At 40.3% G+C, this 17,786-nt stretch overlaps 1 protein-coding gene across 9 annotated transcripts in view; it reads left to right on the top strand.

Moving 5' to 3' along the window:
- Positions 1-17,786, top strand: part of LOC109938494 (mitogen-activated protein kinase kinase kinase 20-like) — a 121,809-nt gene that overhangs the window by 31,088 nt on the left and 72,935 nt on the right. For all 9 annotated transcript variants that reach the window (XM_048599039.1, XM_048599044.1, XM_048599045.1 and 6 more), the window contains exon 8: positions 875-961. In XM_048599039.1, the coding sequence (XP_048454996.1) occupies positions 875-961 (87 nt within the window). The remainder of the gene's footprint in view (positions 1-874; positions 962-17,786) is intronic.

Here is a 17,786-nt window from a genome sequence, read left to right as displayed (position 1 = left end):
CTGCTGTGTTCATCCAGCTCTACACCTTGTTATCTCAGATTCGCCGGGATCTGCAGTTCCTGCTATCTCTAAAATATTTTTGTACTCTGTTCTTCCACTGATAAAACTGAAAATCTCAAATCCTTCCATAGCAGCCTTCTTATTTTAGATTACTATTTCTTGGAAAGTTGGAGACAGATAAAGAATGGGATTTTCCTGAGACCTTTGAGAACCAACATTGGAATTAAATGGAGCTACCCAGCCTACATTTGACAGCAGCACACCAGTGGCATAATCTTCCAGGAGGCAGTTTCCTAATTGATCGTCTCTGGGTTTGCTGCCCTATTAGGGAAGGTGGACAGATTTTTGATGCTGCTGATCCAAACAGAGGCCCCATAGCTGAGGAGCATCAGCAAGATGGGTGCTGTTGCACCTCAATGGGGAGTCATTCATGCAGTTCCGCAAAACAATAAATAAAAGGGATCAAGGCTGGTAGGTCAGTCAGGGTAGATGTCAAGTCCAGTATGACTCTTCATTTTGAAAAGTCATAATGGATGCAATGTACATTTTGTTTCTGTCCCCATGGATGCTGCCAGATCTGCTGAGTTTAGATCTGCTGATCTTGGTTTTATTCTGCCTGCTTGACCAGCTCAGCTCTGTTGTGACTGTCCCAATCATAATCCAAGTCAAAAAACATACTCTGCAAAGATGATATTAGTAGATCACTATCATTAACAAAGTCTTTTTCTTGGATATAGTATCACTAAATGTCATTCATACATTGCCTAAATCACCTCCTTAATAGCAACCTGGAAGAGCTGTTGAAATGATCTGCATTTTATATTATTTGCCCGTGGGTTTAGCTTTACATTGAGAGGTATACTCTGTTTTCCAGGTTCTATGGGAAATGCTGACAAGAGAAATCCCATTTAAAGGACTTGAAGGTTTACAAGTGGCCTGGCTAGTCGTGGAGAAAAATGAGGTACGTTGTATATTTTGATTATTAGTTTACAAAACCTTGTTTCTAATGTTATGTTTTTATGCGATTAAATGTTTGATATATCTATTGAACATACATCAAACACACCACCCTCCCTTTCCTGTAGTGTAATGATTGATTTACTGAGTTTGTAGTTCTGACTCTGGAATAGTAATGCACCGAACATGGCATTTTTAAATCTTAAGTTCAGTTTTTAAAAACAAGAATTGAAATAGAGGTTTTAATAATAAAAGTGAATATGAAACTGTTGATTTTCTGGAAAATCCCAACCCATGTATTAAGTAATGGGGGAGTAAAAGATACATTTGGTCAAGTTTTTTTGTTGTGCACTGATTGGGACACTCCCAATACCAATGCAAAGGCGAACAACAAGTGACGATTGGTGGGACTTGGACTCTGGTAATGGTGTCGCCCAAATGGCGATTTAAAATTGATCATCAGGGTAATTCTTAGCTCACTCAGGATTATTTAAGCAAATGTCATCAAATCTGAGAATCTCATCTAATGTTGACTATGTGTTCGAGTTTTGCAAGCACAGGCCTGTTAGATAAAATCGGTATCGTGCTTGTTCTGAACAACTGATGAGACGTGTTGTTTATTACAATTCACCAGTTTTTGGGATGCATATCTGGCATCACGCCAACACTAGAATACATTTACATGTTTTTCATTTGTGAGATATGGAGAATGTGTTTTTGGCTTGATGGCAGCATCCTGTTAGTGGCAAACAATCCTTATGTTAATAACAAAAACTAAAATTGGAGAAACTCGGCAGGTCTGGCAGCATCTGGGGAGAGAAAGCCGAGTTAACATTTCGAGTACAGTGTCCCTTTTTCCAACTTGTGTTGCTGCTGCAGCGTAGTTGCATGAAACAGCTGTTGTTCAATTTGTTTTTCAGATAACTTGTCAAAAGACTGAGCATTTTTCAGGACAGAGAGACCGGATTAATCAACACTTGGAAAGGCAGGGATTGATCAGGGATAGTCAGCACAGATTTGCTGGAGGGGAGACCCTTTCTGACTAATTGTGTTTTTTTTTGAAAAAGTGACTAAATATATTGATGAGGATAGTGCAGTTGATATGGAGGGTAGTTTTTGTGATTGGAAGCCTGTGACCATCAGTGTATCACTGGAATCCACTGATACTGGAATCCTTGCTGTTTATGTACATTCACAACTAGAATGTAAATGATGAGGGTATAATTAGCAGATGACAGGAACCTTTGTGATATTGTTGATCATAAGGGAGATGATCTCCAGGCTACAGTCTGATATTGATCAGCTGGCAAATTGGGCAGCTAATCCTGATAAGTGTAAGGTGATGTATTTTGGGAGGTCTAATAAAGGGATGATTTACATAATGTATGGCTGGAGTCCCTAGGGAGTACTGCGGAACAAAAGAACCTTGATATACAAGTCCCAATGTTCCTGAGGTGTTAGCACAAGTAGACAGGGTTGTGAAAAAGGCATATGGGATGCTTGCCTTCATTAGCCACCGAGTAGAATGTAGGAGCAAGGAAGTCTTGTTACAATGTTATAAAACATTGGCTAGGCCAAAGATGTAATACTGAGTGCGGCAACCAGGATGCTGCACAATCGGAAGTACATGATTGCACTGGAGAGGCTGTAGAGGAGATTCACCAGGATGTTGTCCCGGGATGAAAAATCTCGGTTATGAGGAGAGACTGGATAGGCTGGGTTTTTTTTCCCTTTGAGCACAGGAGGCTGAGAGGAAATCTGACCGAGATTCACAAAATTAAGAGGCATAGACTGAGTAGATTGTGAGAATCTCTTTCCCCCAAGGCAGACATGTCTAAGACCAGAGAGCATAATTTTAAGATGAGGAGTAAGAGGTTTAGAGGGGATCTGAGGAAACATTTTCTCTCCCAGATGGTGGTGCAAATGTGGAATGCACTGCCTAAGAGAGTGGTGGAGCTAGGTACTCTCACAACATTTAAGAAGCATCTGGACAATACTTAAAATGCCACGGGATGTTAGGCTATGGACAAGGACACGTAAATGGGATTTAGTATAGTTTGGTTTTTGTTGGTTGGCATAGACTTGATGGGCCAAAGTGCCAGTTTCTATGCTGTATGACTCTCTATGAAAGTAGTGGTCATAATTTACATAATGAACAGCAAGAAATGATCTGCTTCAGGTAGCCAATATCTTATAGGATGACTTTACATACTACTTCAGCATCAACCTCATATGGTGAGCAAATGGCTTGGGTCCTAGTTATGAGTATTTAAATTGAAACCATGTGCAGGAACAGGTACTTTGTTTTCAGAGAGTACATGATCAGAAAGATTTATTGTGTTTAGTAGCATTGTTAATTGCATTGCCAAACAACTTCTGTTTAAGTGAATTTGTGGTGCAGGAAGTTTCAAATGGATACCAGTTATCATGTGGTAATTAATTGAGGGAATGTAAATGGCATCAACAGGTCAAATCAAAAAATGAAAGAAGCTCATGCGCTTCGTGTATAGTTATGGAATAAATTTGTAATCTGATTCCCAAACTGCTCAATTTCATCTTGCATAAATGCTCACTCAATCATGGGATTCTGTCACACTTCAGCAAGCCACGAAGCTGTTCTGCCTCTTTCTCAAATAATTAATGTAGAATATGAATTTCAGTACTGGGATGGTGTTGATGCTGGTTTCAACTAGACAGAATAGTGACAGCCATTCTCTGTTTCATTCCTCAGGATAATTTGTTAACCAATCAATGTCAACCAGTTCTTGGTTTACATTTACGTAAAACTTGGCTGTTAACTGTCAGTTAACGTTCAGCCTAGATGATCCTACAAAGTTTTCGTCATTAATATCTGGAGGCTGATTCCATAGATGTTCAAGCAATAATTTTGTCAGAACCATTCTGCAGCTAGGTTCACTCATTTATTATGGTTCCAGACAGTATAACATAAATCATTCCAGATCCTGGGTAAGGAGGAATGAACTTGCCGCCTTCCATATTCGTGTTCCCCTCGTTTGGTCGCACTTACTTTTTAAATTAACACTAATTAAATTACTCCCTCCCCCAGACCAAATAAATTCATGATTGAAAAGAAGCCAATTTAACCAGGCTTTCTTGAGCTAATGGAAGAGTAAGTTTACTCATTACTAAGTGCAAGAAGAAACAATAATGTTACACCGATTAGAAATGAGAGGTCATTCCAAAACAAAAGTGTTTTTTTTTTATTTTTAAAAAAAAAGTATGCAGTCCTGTCCCTGAGTTTTGTGAAGGGTAGGTGATGGGATGTTGGGTGATACTGATCATGCTGTTGCTAGGTGAGCAGTTGGTTTTGAATGCTTGGCTTTGCAGGTCAGCGGAAAAGCCTTTGTCCTTTTTTCCTTTCAGCAATTTCCTTTTGCTTTCTGGCATCCAGCAAAGAGAGGGTACTTCCTTTTTTACCTGCAGCATAGGTCTCAACTGTGACCTTTACAACACACACACTTTCACCCATTAACACACACAGACCAGGGTTGAAAGTGGGTTTCAGTGACTGTATGTTCGTATTCTTGAAAGGGAAGATGCAGATGTGCCTCTCGTGCAGATTGCTCATTTTTGCTCCAATTATGTTTCATCTGCAATAATGTACAGGAAATTCCAATTTAGTTTACATGCAGTATTACCGTTGATGACCTTCTTCATATAATTTCCTTGACATTCATTGGGTGTAACATTCCAGGGTCTCCCTTGAGACCGAGGATAATCTACACAGGTCTTCTGTACACTGTCTGAATCACATTGCTCAGAATTTAGATATACAGTGTTTTAATTTTTGGTTGTGTGTCCTCCTTTTAAAAAACAGTTAAAAGTTCAATATGACTACTGGTCATGATTTGTTGCTATAATAATAGTCCTACTCATCAAACCATACCCATTGGCCAAATTCCTAGATTGTCCATCACTAACTCTTCCCAACCTACAGGACAGACCCATCTGAGATGGTGGCACCTGTGCTATGCAGTCAGTTGGCAGGAGGAATGGCTTTAGGAGTGCTTGATATTGATGCTTAATCCTTTGAAATCTCTTAGCTTCAGATCAAATATAAGCAGGGAAACAACTTGCAGGTTAAGTCTTTTTTTTTAATCCTTTCATCGGATATGGGTATTGATGGTTCGGCCAGAATTTGTTGCCCATCTAATTGTCCTTGAACTGAGTGGCTTGCTCGGTCATTTCAAAGGACAGTTCAGAGTCCATCACAATACTGTGGATCTGAAGTCACAAGTGGGCCAGACTCAGTAAACACAGCAGATTTCCTTCCCTAAGGGTCTCAATGAAACACCCAGATTTTTCTAACAATCAGTGTTTGCTTAATGGTCACTAAGACTACCTTTCAATTCCAGATTTGTAAAAATTAGTTACTTTGAATTTAAATTCCAACAGTTGGTATAGTGAGATTTGAAGTAATGTACACAGGGTATTAACCTGGGCCTTGTAACTATTAGTTCATTGACATTACCACAACAGATCTCCCATGCTGTTCTCTCTCACCCCACGAATAACTTTTTTTTAAATTGAACACTATTGACGGAAGTATAAGGTGGTTGGTAGGACACCATATGTACTCTGGGTGATTGCCTTCCCCATCTATATCACCAAGAGTGGCTCAGTAGTTCCATCAGAGATTGTGTTTGCTGTGTCAAGAAAGAAATAGTTGCTAAAATGTATTTGTAGCCAGCAGAATGAGAACAAATGAGAGAATAATCAACTTAACCTCATTCTGGCCAATCTTGTTATACTAGATGTATCTATGCACAACAGTATCTGTAAGGATGTCTATGGAATAATCCCTGTGGAGATCAAGTCCCCTCTTTAAACAGAGGGCACCCTTCCAATGTAATGTGAAGCACTGTCATTGTCTAAGTGGGATAGATTAAGAATGCTGGACGATTGAGGAAGAGATTTGTATTCCAAAACAACTTGTAATCTCATGCCCAGGTTATCCATAATCTCATCAATCCAGATGACCAACCCTTGACTAACATTCAATGCAGAAAAGCAACAGCAGCTGTACCTAATAATATGCCAATGTGATGAAGCTACATCAGAAAGGTTGTATGTATGCTAAAGAGTAAAACTGGCATGTTCTAGCTGGAGCTAAGCATTCCTCAATTAATGTATCAGGTCAAAGCTTTACAATCCAGTTGCATCAGTTTAGACACGTGGCAAATATTAAGCAAATAACAAGACTAGCAACTTCCATGAATATATCCTCCAGCAAGATGGAAGAGCCCAGTGTACGAGCACAAGGTATCTTCAAGCGTTAGCAGCCACAAATGACAAACAGATGATCTTTTTGGATTTCCTCCTGAGAGTCTCCACCATCAGAAATGCTACTCTGGCTATTCAGTTTCCAACACATTACATCATGATTTGACTGAGTGGGCTGGCCGTGCAAAGTTGCAGGTTGTGGCATGAAAGCGCTTTGCTCCAGAAGTCGCTACATTCATAGTCAAACTGTTCAGTACAGTCACAGGGCAAACAGCAGAACAGATATATTCCAGACAATTATTGTCCCATCAGACTATTTTTAAATCATCAACAGGGTAATGGAAAGAGTCATCAATGGTGTTGTTAAGTGACACACTTAGTAAAGAATTTCAGCAAGATGCACATTTGGGTCTGAACTTGGACCCAATCAGGCATCAGTACACAAACTGAATGTGGAGGTTACAGAGAATGATTACCCCTGACATTAAGGCATCTTTTGCCAATGTTTGGCATTAGGGGGTACGATTAAAACTGAAACTACTGGAGATCGGTGATGAAGTCTCCAGTCTGGCCTGGCACAAGAACCATGGTAATCTTATTGGAGGCCAATCATCTCAGCTTCAGGGCATCTTTGCAAGAGTTTGTGAAGGCAGTTCGATTCAGCTATTTTTGATTGTTTCATCAATGACCTTCTCTCCAATGTAAAGTCAAAAATATTACACTGTGTTCAGCTCCATTTGCAATTCCTCAGATTAATAAGTCCACGTCCATTTGAAGCAACACCTACACAATATCCATGCTATCTACAACGAAGAGAGTCTAATTATCTCCACTTGATAGTCAATGCCAATACTATCACTGAGTACCCCACCATCAACATTTCCACTAGCTTATTTCCTTCACAGATGCTGTAAAACTGCTGAATATTACCAGAATTTTCTATCTTTATTGAAAATGTGAAAAAGACTTTTATGTAGAGCATTGCATCTTTAAAATGCTGGATCTGCTTTCAAAATTAGTAGTATAGCGTTAAAGAAAAAGTGCTTAGCAAGATGGGTGCATGTTTTGAGAAACAAAAAGGTCTTTTTGGGATTCAGAGGATTAATTGATTGCTAATGATGAGCCAAATGATTATATCTGATTTGGATACGTCATTTTCGGTATTTTTAGAAGGATTTGCTGATAAATTTTACAATTTATCCCAGAAATAATACTGCATTTGTTATAAAAGATCTGTTTTTGTTTCTGTACAATGTTTCTCTGTCATGAGATGTTATTTTCTCAACAACTAAAATGTATCCAGTTTTAACCCAGACATCCATGAATTTTGAGAATAGTGCTTAAATTGAAACTGTATAAAATGTGTGTAGTTGATTGGTCAGGCCTGTACATACACAACTCTACCATGTTTTGTTTTCCTTTACATGTTTACAGCTTTAGTACCAATTTTTCCTATTTCTGTTACCTGTTATAAAACTTACCCTGTATACCATAGTGATTTGTCAACTTGAGTCTCATTTACACTTGGAAATTGAGGTAATTCTGCAGGAATATCTAACCATAATTTGTATTTCTGCCACTATTTGAAACTGTAAAAATGTGCCAAATCATGTACTAGAAGAAGCGTTATCTTGGTTTTGAGTTTGGATAACTTCTACATTCATTAAAAATGGAATTAAATCTCTCCTTTAAATACGGTAGTAAAACACTTCGATTATTTGATGCATGTCTATCAGAGGTAGGATTAAAATTTGGAGACTAACAACAGTATTTTATTTCATAAAACAACTCCAGAGCAATGTATTTTTTAGTTCATAGGGACAAATCCTTTGGTCAACACTTAGAATAGGAGAACTCGCACGTTCAGCCAAGCCATCTGCCACTATTAATTCAATCTTCAGGACTCTCAGAGATATTGACAAACTTCCAGGAGTCACACTCCTTACTTCCCGAAGGCCCTACCTATCCAAAGAAAAAGTGTAATTATTTCAATGATAGTGTACAGCAATTGAAATACTGTGCTAACAAGTCAACATCTGAGATCTCCATCAGGACGTTCCATATCCTGGATGCCCAGTTTTAATACCTGTAATTCAAGGTGTGACCCAAAACTCTCTTTCACTATAGTTTTCTAACAACCTAAATAAATACCTTCCACAAGGATTTCATAGAGTAGGAAGTTTGTCACAAAGCAGACCCTCCACTAAGCTACTGTATGAAGGATTCCTACCCAAGTAGATTGTTGTCAGTTTCAAGCCTTCCAACTTTCAAATCCTGATATATCTCCCTCACTATTTGTCAATGTTTCTAAGCACTAATGAGTAACCAAGAGTGACTAAGTTCCATTGGACCTTTCTGTAATTCTAACTAGGCTGCCAATTCCCATCTTTCCTCAGCCTTCCTCACAAATATAGCAAACCTCAACACTCCTTTACCCAAGCAATGTTACTCTGCAGATTTCCAATCCCTCTCACATTTGCCACTCTCATGTCAAGGGCTGCCAGCGTCTAAGTTACCCATTGTATCTCGCAATCCATGCCTAAACCCTAGTTTAATATGTGCCCAATCCCCCATTGCTGTTTCTCACTCCATCCCATAGACCGTATTAGCACGAGGAACCTGGTATCTAATCTAGTGGGCGAGAGTTTTTATACTATTGCTTTTATGGGATACAGTGGGTGTATTAGTACAGTAGTAAAATAGCCAAAAAAAGAAACTGTTGGAAAATCTCAGCAGGTCTGGCAGTATCAATGGAAAGAAATCAGAGTTAAGGTTTTTAGAACCTTCAGCATTAATCTTTTAGCCTATCTGTGATTCCAGACTCAGCAGTATAATTTTTGTTGCTCTTTGAAATGGCCTAGTATGCCACTTTTTTGTTCAAAACATAATTAATAGCATATTATATTTATTGTCTACTTCTAAATACCCTTGAGAAGACAGAGATGAGACTCTTCTGTGTCTATGTTTTAAAAATCCTATCCAGTGTTTTGCACTAACTCCTAAAAAGTAAGCACTAATCACGGATAAAAATAATAATTCAATTGATCAGTAATATGAGGTATGTAGAATTACGTGAAAATATTAGGAGATGTAGAAAATACCCAGAGGGCTTAACTAGTATCTAGGGGAAAATACTTGCGCTAGGTTCACTTTTTCAACTTAAAATGACTAAATATTTCCATGTCTGATTTGATCTATATCTGGCAAAAAATGCTAATGATTATCCAAGACCCCCTCCCTCAAAATCAGCCAGTTGTTTGCTCAAAAGAAATTTCAAGCTACATTTGCTAGTCAGGTCACTCACCTCACCAAAGAGAGCTAAAATAAAATTTTACAGGATTACTTACAACAAAAAGTAAACAAAACCTGCGTGCCTTCCACCTCGGACACTAGGAGACATCCAGAAAGAGGAGACTGCTTTGTGGAAGAAAGCACTCTTGCCAGCACTTAACCCAGCAGCTGTTCAAATCAATAACAATGAGAAATTGGAGAAAGGCTAATTGCTTCCCACTTAGCCAAGAGGAGAAAATGGTTATACTAATCACAAACACCTTCCTTTCAATCTGGAAGCTAGTCATGTAAAATTTCCAATTTTAATATAATATTGAATGGCAGCATTATTCCTACAGATGCTACCCTGCCCCTATACTTCCAATCCTGTCAATGTATGGAGGCATAATGAGCGTGAACCTAAACTGTCTTCTGCCCACAATGGATAAGTCTTTCAGCAAGTGCAAAGAAGCCAAGACAACGTAAAAGCAATGTAATGAACTGATCTTGAAGTTGTTGGCGGATGCTACAACTTACAAAGAAGCTATTAGCCTATAGTGTAACCGATAAAAGACATATCCAAGATGCACTATTTCTTGATGTAATACCACATGATCCCAAGTCATATGCTGGAAAACAGCCAACAGTCATGTCCTAATTAATCACCTACTAGCCTTTAGATATTACTGCCTTAGCTATGCTTCTGCCTGATAACAAACCAATCTAAACTCTTGTAAAGCTGAAACTAATTGTGGGTGCTACAGTGTAATGTTGTGATCAGGCAGCCATCTTTATCTTGCTAAGGGGACATAAAGAGATGGGTGATTCTGGGATGGAGAAAAAAGTAAAATTAAAATCTTATTACCAAAAATACCTTTGATGGTGGCAAAAGGAGAATTAAACAACTTAGCAGTCGTTGCTGAAAACTCCTCTAGTAAATGGGATCTAGATATTTTCACAGTAATAAGCTAAAGAATCATCTCATACACAGTTTAAGGCAGAAATTGCATAAAAGCACGTTCAAAGTGTCACTTTGCCAGTGCTGGCACTGAGAAAGGGTGCATGGTGCCTTGTACGCTTAATAAAATATGCTATAGGAACTTGCATAACGCTTATCCAGTCTCTGTCTTCAAACAACCAGTGAACTCCATCTGCAATTAGAAGCCACCAGTGTGGGAACATCTAAGGACTTGATCACAAACCTTCTGAGTTTTATGAAGCTGTTTCAGGAATTTGTATATTAAGCTTATTCTTCCTGTAACTGAAATGCTGTACTGTGTCAGAGGTAAAGAAATGATTCCACATATGAGTAGATACATTTGATGGATAAGAATTTGATGAAGACCTCCTCTATGTTGATTATTAAAAAACTGACCAAAATTCAACCTTTCAGACAAAGTGAAATCACAATAGGTCACCCCCATGTGGTCCAAACTGAAGTTTGTATGAGACCAGCTCTCCCAGTATGCCAGCATGTGGTGATTTGAATGGTGTGCACTATAATAGCTGTCCAGGTATTCTCCCCATTGAAAAAAAATTGCATTTCAATGGGTGGCATTGGAATTCCTCTTAGCAGTGACCTAGAGAATAGCCTTTGGCATATTTGGGAAGAGGATTATAATCCTAAAGTCTCATCCCATATCCCGTAGCTTTGGTTAAACAGCATTCCAACTCTATTAGGGATCAGGCAGTAATGATCTCTAAACACTCTGCAACCTGGACAACTGCATCTAAACTCTGGTAAGATGAGAGGACCTTAACACACTACGGACACCCCTGGTTTCCCAAATGGGTCTTGATGAACTTATCCTTCCAAGCATTAGGGACTGTTGATAGACAACTCTGATTGTGTGACCCATGAAATCCTTCAGCAAATAAAATGTGGTTGGTGTCAGCTGCTGATGTACATCTGGTCATATTCCTGCACATGGCCATACCATTAAGACCAATTTCAGAAGAGCCAACTTAGTACTACTTAGGTCCTTGACCACCAGACATGGAGAGCCCATTGCAATGAACGAGCGAGTGTAATACTTGTTACCAGTTTCACGAAAATGATTTCCTTTTTATGTTCTGGGAAGATTACAGCAGTTTGGAAAACTGAACATTATGCTTCAAGTGAGGATAGAGACAGAAAGCAGGAAACTAGAAAAATAAATCTGACATCCGTCATTGGGAGAATACTGGAATCAATTAAGCAAGTAGTAGACATTAGAAAAACCTAATACAGTTAGAGTCAATACGGGTTTATGAAAGCAAAGTCATGTTTGACAAATTAATTAGAATTCTTTGACAATATTACAAGTATTGTGGATAAAGGAAAACCAGGAGATGCAATTTATTGAATTCTGAAAAGGCATTCATTAAGATTTCACATAAAATGTTTCTGTGCAAGATAAGACCTCATAGTGTTGGGATAATGCCTTATCAAGGGTACACGATTGGCGAACCAAAAGGGAGCAAAGAATTGGGATAAATGAGTCATTTTAAGGTCGGTAAACGTAACTAGTGAGAATCTCACTGTGATCAGAGATGAGGCCTCAACTATTTACTGTCTATATTAATGATTTAACAAAGCGTATTGATGCCAAATTTGACAATAAAAAGGTAGGAAGAAAATCAAGTGTGAGGAGGAGTCACCAATTCTGCAAAGAAGTATTGCTTGAATAAGCAAGTGCGTAAAATTTGGCAAATGGGGTATAGTGTAGAAACAGGAAGATGTGTACTTTGGAAGGAAGAATAGAAATGCAGAATACTACAGCAAAGAGGGTTCTGGGTGTCTTGTAGGTTAGCAGTAGGTACAGCAAGTAATTAGGAAAGTTAATTATTGGTAGAGGGATTGACTGTGAAGGTAGGAAAGTCTTGCTATGACTGTAAATGGTATTGCTGAGATCCCACCTAGAATAGTGTGTATTTTGATCTCCTAATCTAATCAGGGATAAACTTGCTTTGAAAACAATTAGAGAAAGTTCATTAAGTTGATTCCGGTGAAGGGGTTTTCCATTGAGGAAAGTTTGAGCAGTTTGTCCCTGTATCCACTGGAACCTGGAAGGATGAAGAATGATCATATAGGAACATTTTAGATTTTGACAAAGCTTGACCGGGTAGTTGCAGAGAGCATGCTCCCCCTCATAGAGAAATCTAGGACTAGAGGGAACAATTTAAAAATAAGTGCTCTCCATTAAAGACCGAGATTAGGAATTTCTTCTGTCAGAGGCACGTTAACCATGGGAATTTTCAGCCCTGGGAGCAGTGGAAGCTGGAGAACATATACAAGATGAAGTTGGACTCCCTTATGGATCAAAAATCTGGCTGTATTTATGGGAGGGCAGGCAGGGAAATTAAGTTATGGGCAGAATTTGTTATTTGACAATCTCGCTGAATAGTGGAGCAGGCTTGAGGGCAAACAAACTGCACCAGCTCCTATTTCTCACATTTCTATGAAATGTAATCCTGTATACGTCAACTGTTTGAAAAATATAAGATATATGCTAATCTGAATGGGAGTGTACATGGCACAAACACAGAATGCTGGAGAAGCTCAGCAATTCTGGTAGTATCTGTGGAGTGAAGAAGAGAGTTAATGTTTTGACTCCAACATGGCTGTCCTGAGGTTCAGGTATCACTTTGTTTGGCGCAATGTAAAGCAATTATGTGAGTTAATGTATTGTTTTGCTTCTTCATGCAACTCTAAGCACAAATCAAGACACTCATTTCAAAGCCTCTGCCTTATACAAACTGCTCTGCTGAATTATTTACAAATAATTAGCTTGTAGTGCTAGAGTGATATTTGAAATGGAAAAATTGAATGAACAGGTTTGTTTATTTACCTTAGATGATTCAGTAAACTGCTCTATGCTGTAAATTTAAATGAATGGAGGCACAAGCAGTGTTGGGATTACAGTTCCTGGAATCATAGAATACCCAAAGTGTTGAAGCCGGCCATTCAGTCCATACTGACCCTCTGAAAAGCATCCCACCCAGACCATCCCTTATCCCTGTAAGCGTGCATTTCCCATGGCTAATCCTCCTAGCCTGCACATCCCTGGACTGTATGGGCAATTTAGCTTGGCCAATCCACCTTATCTAAACTGGAGCACCCAGCAGAAACCCACGTAGACACAAGGAGAATGTACAAACTTCATGCAGATGCTTCCCAGTGGGTGGAATCAAACCAGGGTCCCAGGCCTGTGAGGCAACAGTGCTAAACACTGAGCCACCATGCTGCCTGAATCAACCGAGGGTCTCATTGAATGCTGGAGCGGACTCAAGGGGCTAATGGCCTACTCCTGTTCCTTTGAATGGACGTTATAGCGGCAGGGCTGTTGGTTGGGAGAATGTTATAGTCACTCTTGCTCTAATAGATAAAACAGCATTGGAATTTTAATGACTCAAACAAACATCAAGTCAATTTTCAGTCATTCAGTCATATTAGAGTGAGAATTAATTTTGATTGTCATCTGAATTTTCATTGGTGTAGCGAGTCTCGCTTGTTATCTTCAGAATTTCAGCCCCTACTTTTCTTCACTTCCTGCTGAGCTGCAGTAGCCACTTATTTGTATTTTCTCCATATCAAACACTGAGAGCCTCCTGTATCTCAGCTTCTACTAAACAGAAACAGCGGAATGGTGACTTCAAGACCATGCGACTCAGAAACTAATAGGAAGAGAATTGCTCCCTTCAATTCATATGCACGGGCTCCATAAACACAGGCACCAATAATTGCAGCAAGTACTGTGACCATAAATGGACTTGTGCATGAACATGACTACATGCAGGACATGAAAAATAAATTAGAAAAATAGGGCTATTATCTTTTAGAAGTTCTTAGAATTAACATACTATAGAGCAATAATAAATTAGGTTATGAACACAGCAAAATAAATTGTTACCAGTTGAATGCAGTATATTTTGCAAATTATGTTATATAAATGTAAAATGAAGTAACTATTTTTTAGGTTATTATTTCTCATATAAGTCGCACACCACCTCCCACTTTGCTTTTCTTCTATGCTAATGCCTGGCAGCTGTTACCTTGCAGAGTACAAGTCAATCTGCTTGTTCTCTTCAAAACTCCAGCCCCTACTTTTCTTCCCTTCCTGCTGAGCTGCTGTAGCCACTCATTTGTATTTTCTCCATATCAAACTCTGAGAGCCTCCTGTATCTCAACTTCTACTAAACAGAAACAGTGGAATAGTGACTTCACTTCAGATGTATTTTATTGGTTATAAAGTAATTTGCGGTGGCCTGATATTGTGAAAAATGCTATATATAACGGTGTCTTAATTATGAGTAGCATTTCATTATTTATTTATGATGAATATACTGATCACTGAAATTGGCAGAATTTCGAAATTGATATCTCAATTTGAATATTCACTTTTAGAACTCACCTACATACACACTTGCACTGTTAGGCTCCACCCTCAGCTGTGGGTCTAGCTTCACCATATTTTGTTCCTTGGCCCATGTCATTTACAGGTTCCCTGTTACCCACAGCCTATATATTGCCTTAATATGCACTCCTGTACTCTCTAAACGGGATTGCAGAAGATCCATTAGCAAAATGTAAATGTACAGTGGAACCTCCCTAATGCTTTTTACCTGAGGATGCAAAGAGAACTAATCACCTTGCATAAGAATAGAAATTTTTGCTGGGTTAAGGCCCTTTCAATAGTTATGAGGAACTATTCCTATTGAAGATATTAACCTATGTCGAATTGATTGTTGACTTGTATGTTTTCAGAATTTTAAAATTTCTGATGTTCATTTGTTTTGGGTTAATTTCTTTTTCCCAGTGATTGATTCCTTGCCCAGTGTTACATTGATGCATACTATATTCTTGAAATTTTACGATGAAGTCAAACTGGGCAGATTATTTTCTAATTTCGATACTACTCCCAAAATGCTAAGTAATGCAATGAAAAATGTAAGTTCTGTGTCACATGTTGGAATGGGTTTTTGTTGTTTTTGGCAATTGGAACATGTTCTTGATACAGTGTTGCAATCAATCATCACACACTTGAACATTGATTGTGTTATTTGATAAAGTTCTTGATGTAAATCTTTCAAACTCCTCTCCCCTCATCCCCACGTTCACTGTGTCTTCCTCTCCCTTTCACATAGCTTGGGTGACTCCCGGTAGCCTTTAATATAAATACACAATCCGCTCTGTATGCGGAAATAAGTTATCTTGTGCCCAGGGATTGAGTAAAGTTGCATCTTTGTTTTTGATTAACTAAAAATCGTAGGTACTTAATGATGAAACATGTACACTGCTCTGTTTCAGCATACAGTACTTTCAGCAGTGAAAGGAAAGTGCACAGAACTTTTCAGTGGCTACTAAATGGAATAGACTTGCATGTTGCAACTCCTGATCGTATCATTTATCTGCTAATTAAATTTGCTCCTGATTGCTGTTGTGACCATAAGTATGTGATGTCAGCCAGCATCCCCCCTAAGGAAGTGGGCAAATGCAGCCACTTCAAGGTTCTGCATATAGTGTTTGGCATTGGCACGCCAGTCACAGCATTGACTTCAGATTCAGGACGTTGATGCTATCTGTGCATAGTGTTTGGAGGCCCATTCGGCCGGAAAGAAAATTGGATGGAACGCTGCCGACTTGTAGTTGGTCAGATTGCTGCCACCATCCTATTTTCTGACTGGGTCTGTAGGACCTATTCAGTCTAAAGACAGAGGAAAACCGGTGGGGAGGTGAATGAGTCAAAAGGCTATTGTCTTAAACAGGTTATAGTTTATTGCATGGTAGTAATCAGGTACAAGTTTTATTAGAGATAGTAGGAACTGCAGATGCTGGAGAATCGGAGACAACAAGGTGCAGGGCTGGATGAACACAGCAGGCCAAGCAGCATCATAGGAGCAGAGAGGCTGACGTTTCGGGCCTAGACCCTTCATCAGAAAAGGGGGAGGGGAAGGGGGTTTTGAAATAAATAGGGAGAGAGTGGGAGGCGGATAGAAGAGGGATAGAGGAGAGGATAGGTGGAGAGGAAACAAACAGGTCGAAGAGGCGGGGATGGGGCCAGGAAAGGTGAGTGTAGGTAGGGAGTTAGGAAGGGGATAGGTCAGTCCAGGGAGGACAGACAGGTCAAGGGGGCGGGATGAGGTTGGTCGGTAGGAGATGGAGGTGCGGCTTGAGGTGGGAGGAGGGGATAGGTGGGAGGAAGAACAGGTTAGGGAGGCAGGGACGAGTTGGACTGGTTTTGGGATGCGGTGGGGGGAGGGGAGATTTTGAAACTTGTGAAATCACCTCCTCCAGAACTTCCAATTCCCCGGTCCCCAACACCTCATCTTTACCATGGACGTCCAGTCCCTCTACACCTGCATTCCCCATGCAGATGGCCTTAAGGCCCTCCGCTTCTTCCTGTCCCGCAGGCCCGACCAGTCCCCCTCCACTGACACCCTCATCCGCTTAGCCGAACTCGTCCTCACACTCAACAACTTCTCTTTCAATTCCTCCCACTTCCTACAGACAAAGGGGGTAGCCATGGGTACCCGCATGGGCCCAAGCTACGCCTGCCTCTTTGTAGGTTACGTGGAACAATCCCTCTTCCGTACCTACACCGGCCCGAAACCCCACCTCTTCCTCCGTTACATTGATGACTGTATCGGTGCCGCCTCGTGCTCCCACGAGGAGCTCGAACAGTTCATACACTTCACTAACACCTTCCACCCCAACCTTAAATTTACCTGGACCATCTCTAACACCTCTCTCCCCTTCCTGGACCTCTCTGTCTCCATATCGGGCAACCACCTCGAAACCGATATTCATTTCAAGCCCACCGACTCCCACAGCTACCTAGAATACTCCTCCTCCCACCCACCTTCCTGCAAAAATGCTATCCCCTATTCCCAATTCCTTCGCCTCCGCCGCATCTGCTCCCAGGATGAGGCATTCCACTCCCGTACATCTCAGTTGTCCTCGTTTTTCAAGGACCGTAACTTCCCCTCCTCGGTGGTCGAGAACGCCCTCAACCGTGTCTCCCACATCTCCCGCAACTCATCCCTCACACCCCGTCCACGCAATAAAAACCAAAAAAGAATCCCCCTCGTCCTCACGTACCACCCCACCAACCTCCGGATCCAACGCATCATCCTCCGACACTTCCGCCATCTGCAATCCGACCCCACCACCAAAGACATCTTTCCCTCCCCACCTTTATCTGCTTTCCGGAGGGACAACTCTCTCCGTGACTCCCTTGTCCGCTCCACACTCCCCTCCAGCTCCACCACACCCGGCACTTTTCCCTGCAACCGCAGGAAGTGCTACACCTGCACCCATACCTCCTCCCTCACCC

The sequence above is a fragment of the Rhincodon typus genome, chromosome 7 (assembly GCF_021869965.1).
Source record: "Rhincodon typus isolate 14 chromosome 7, sRhiTyp1.1, whole genome shotgun sequence".
NCBI lineage: Eukaryota > Metazoa > Chordata > Chondrichthyes > Orectolobiformes > Rhincodontidae > Rhincodon > Rhincodon typus.
The sequence above is the reverse complement of the archived record's forward strand: the minus strand, read 5'-3'. Positions and strand labels throughout refer to the sequence as shown.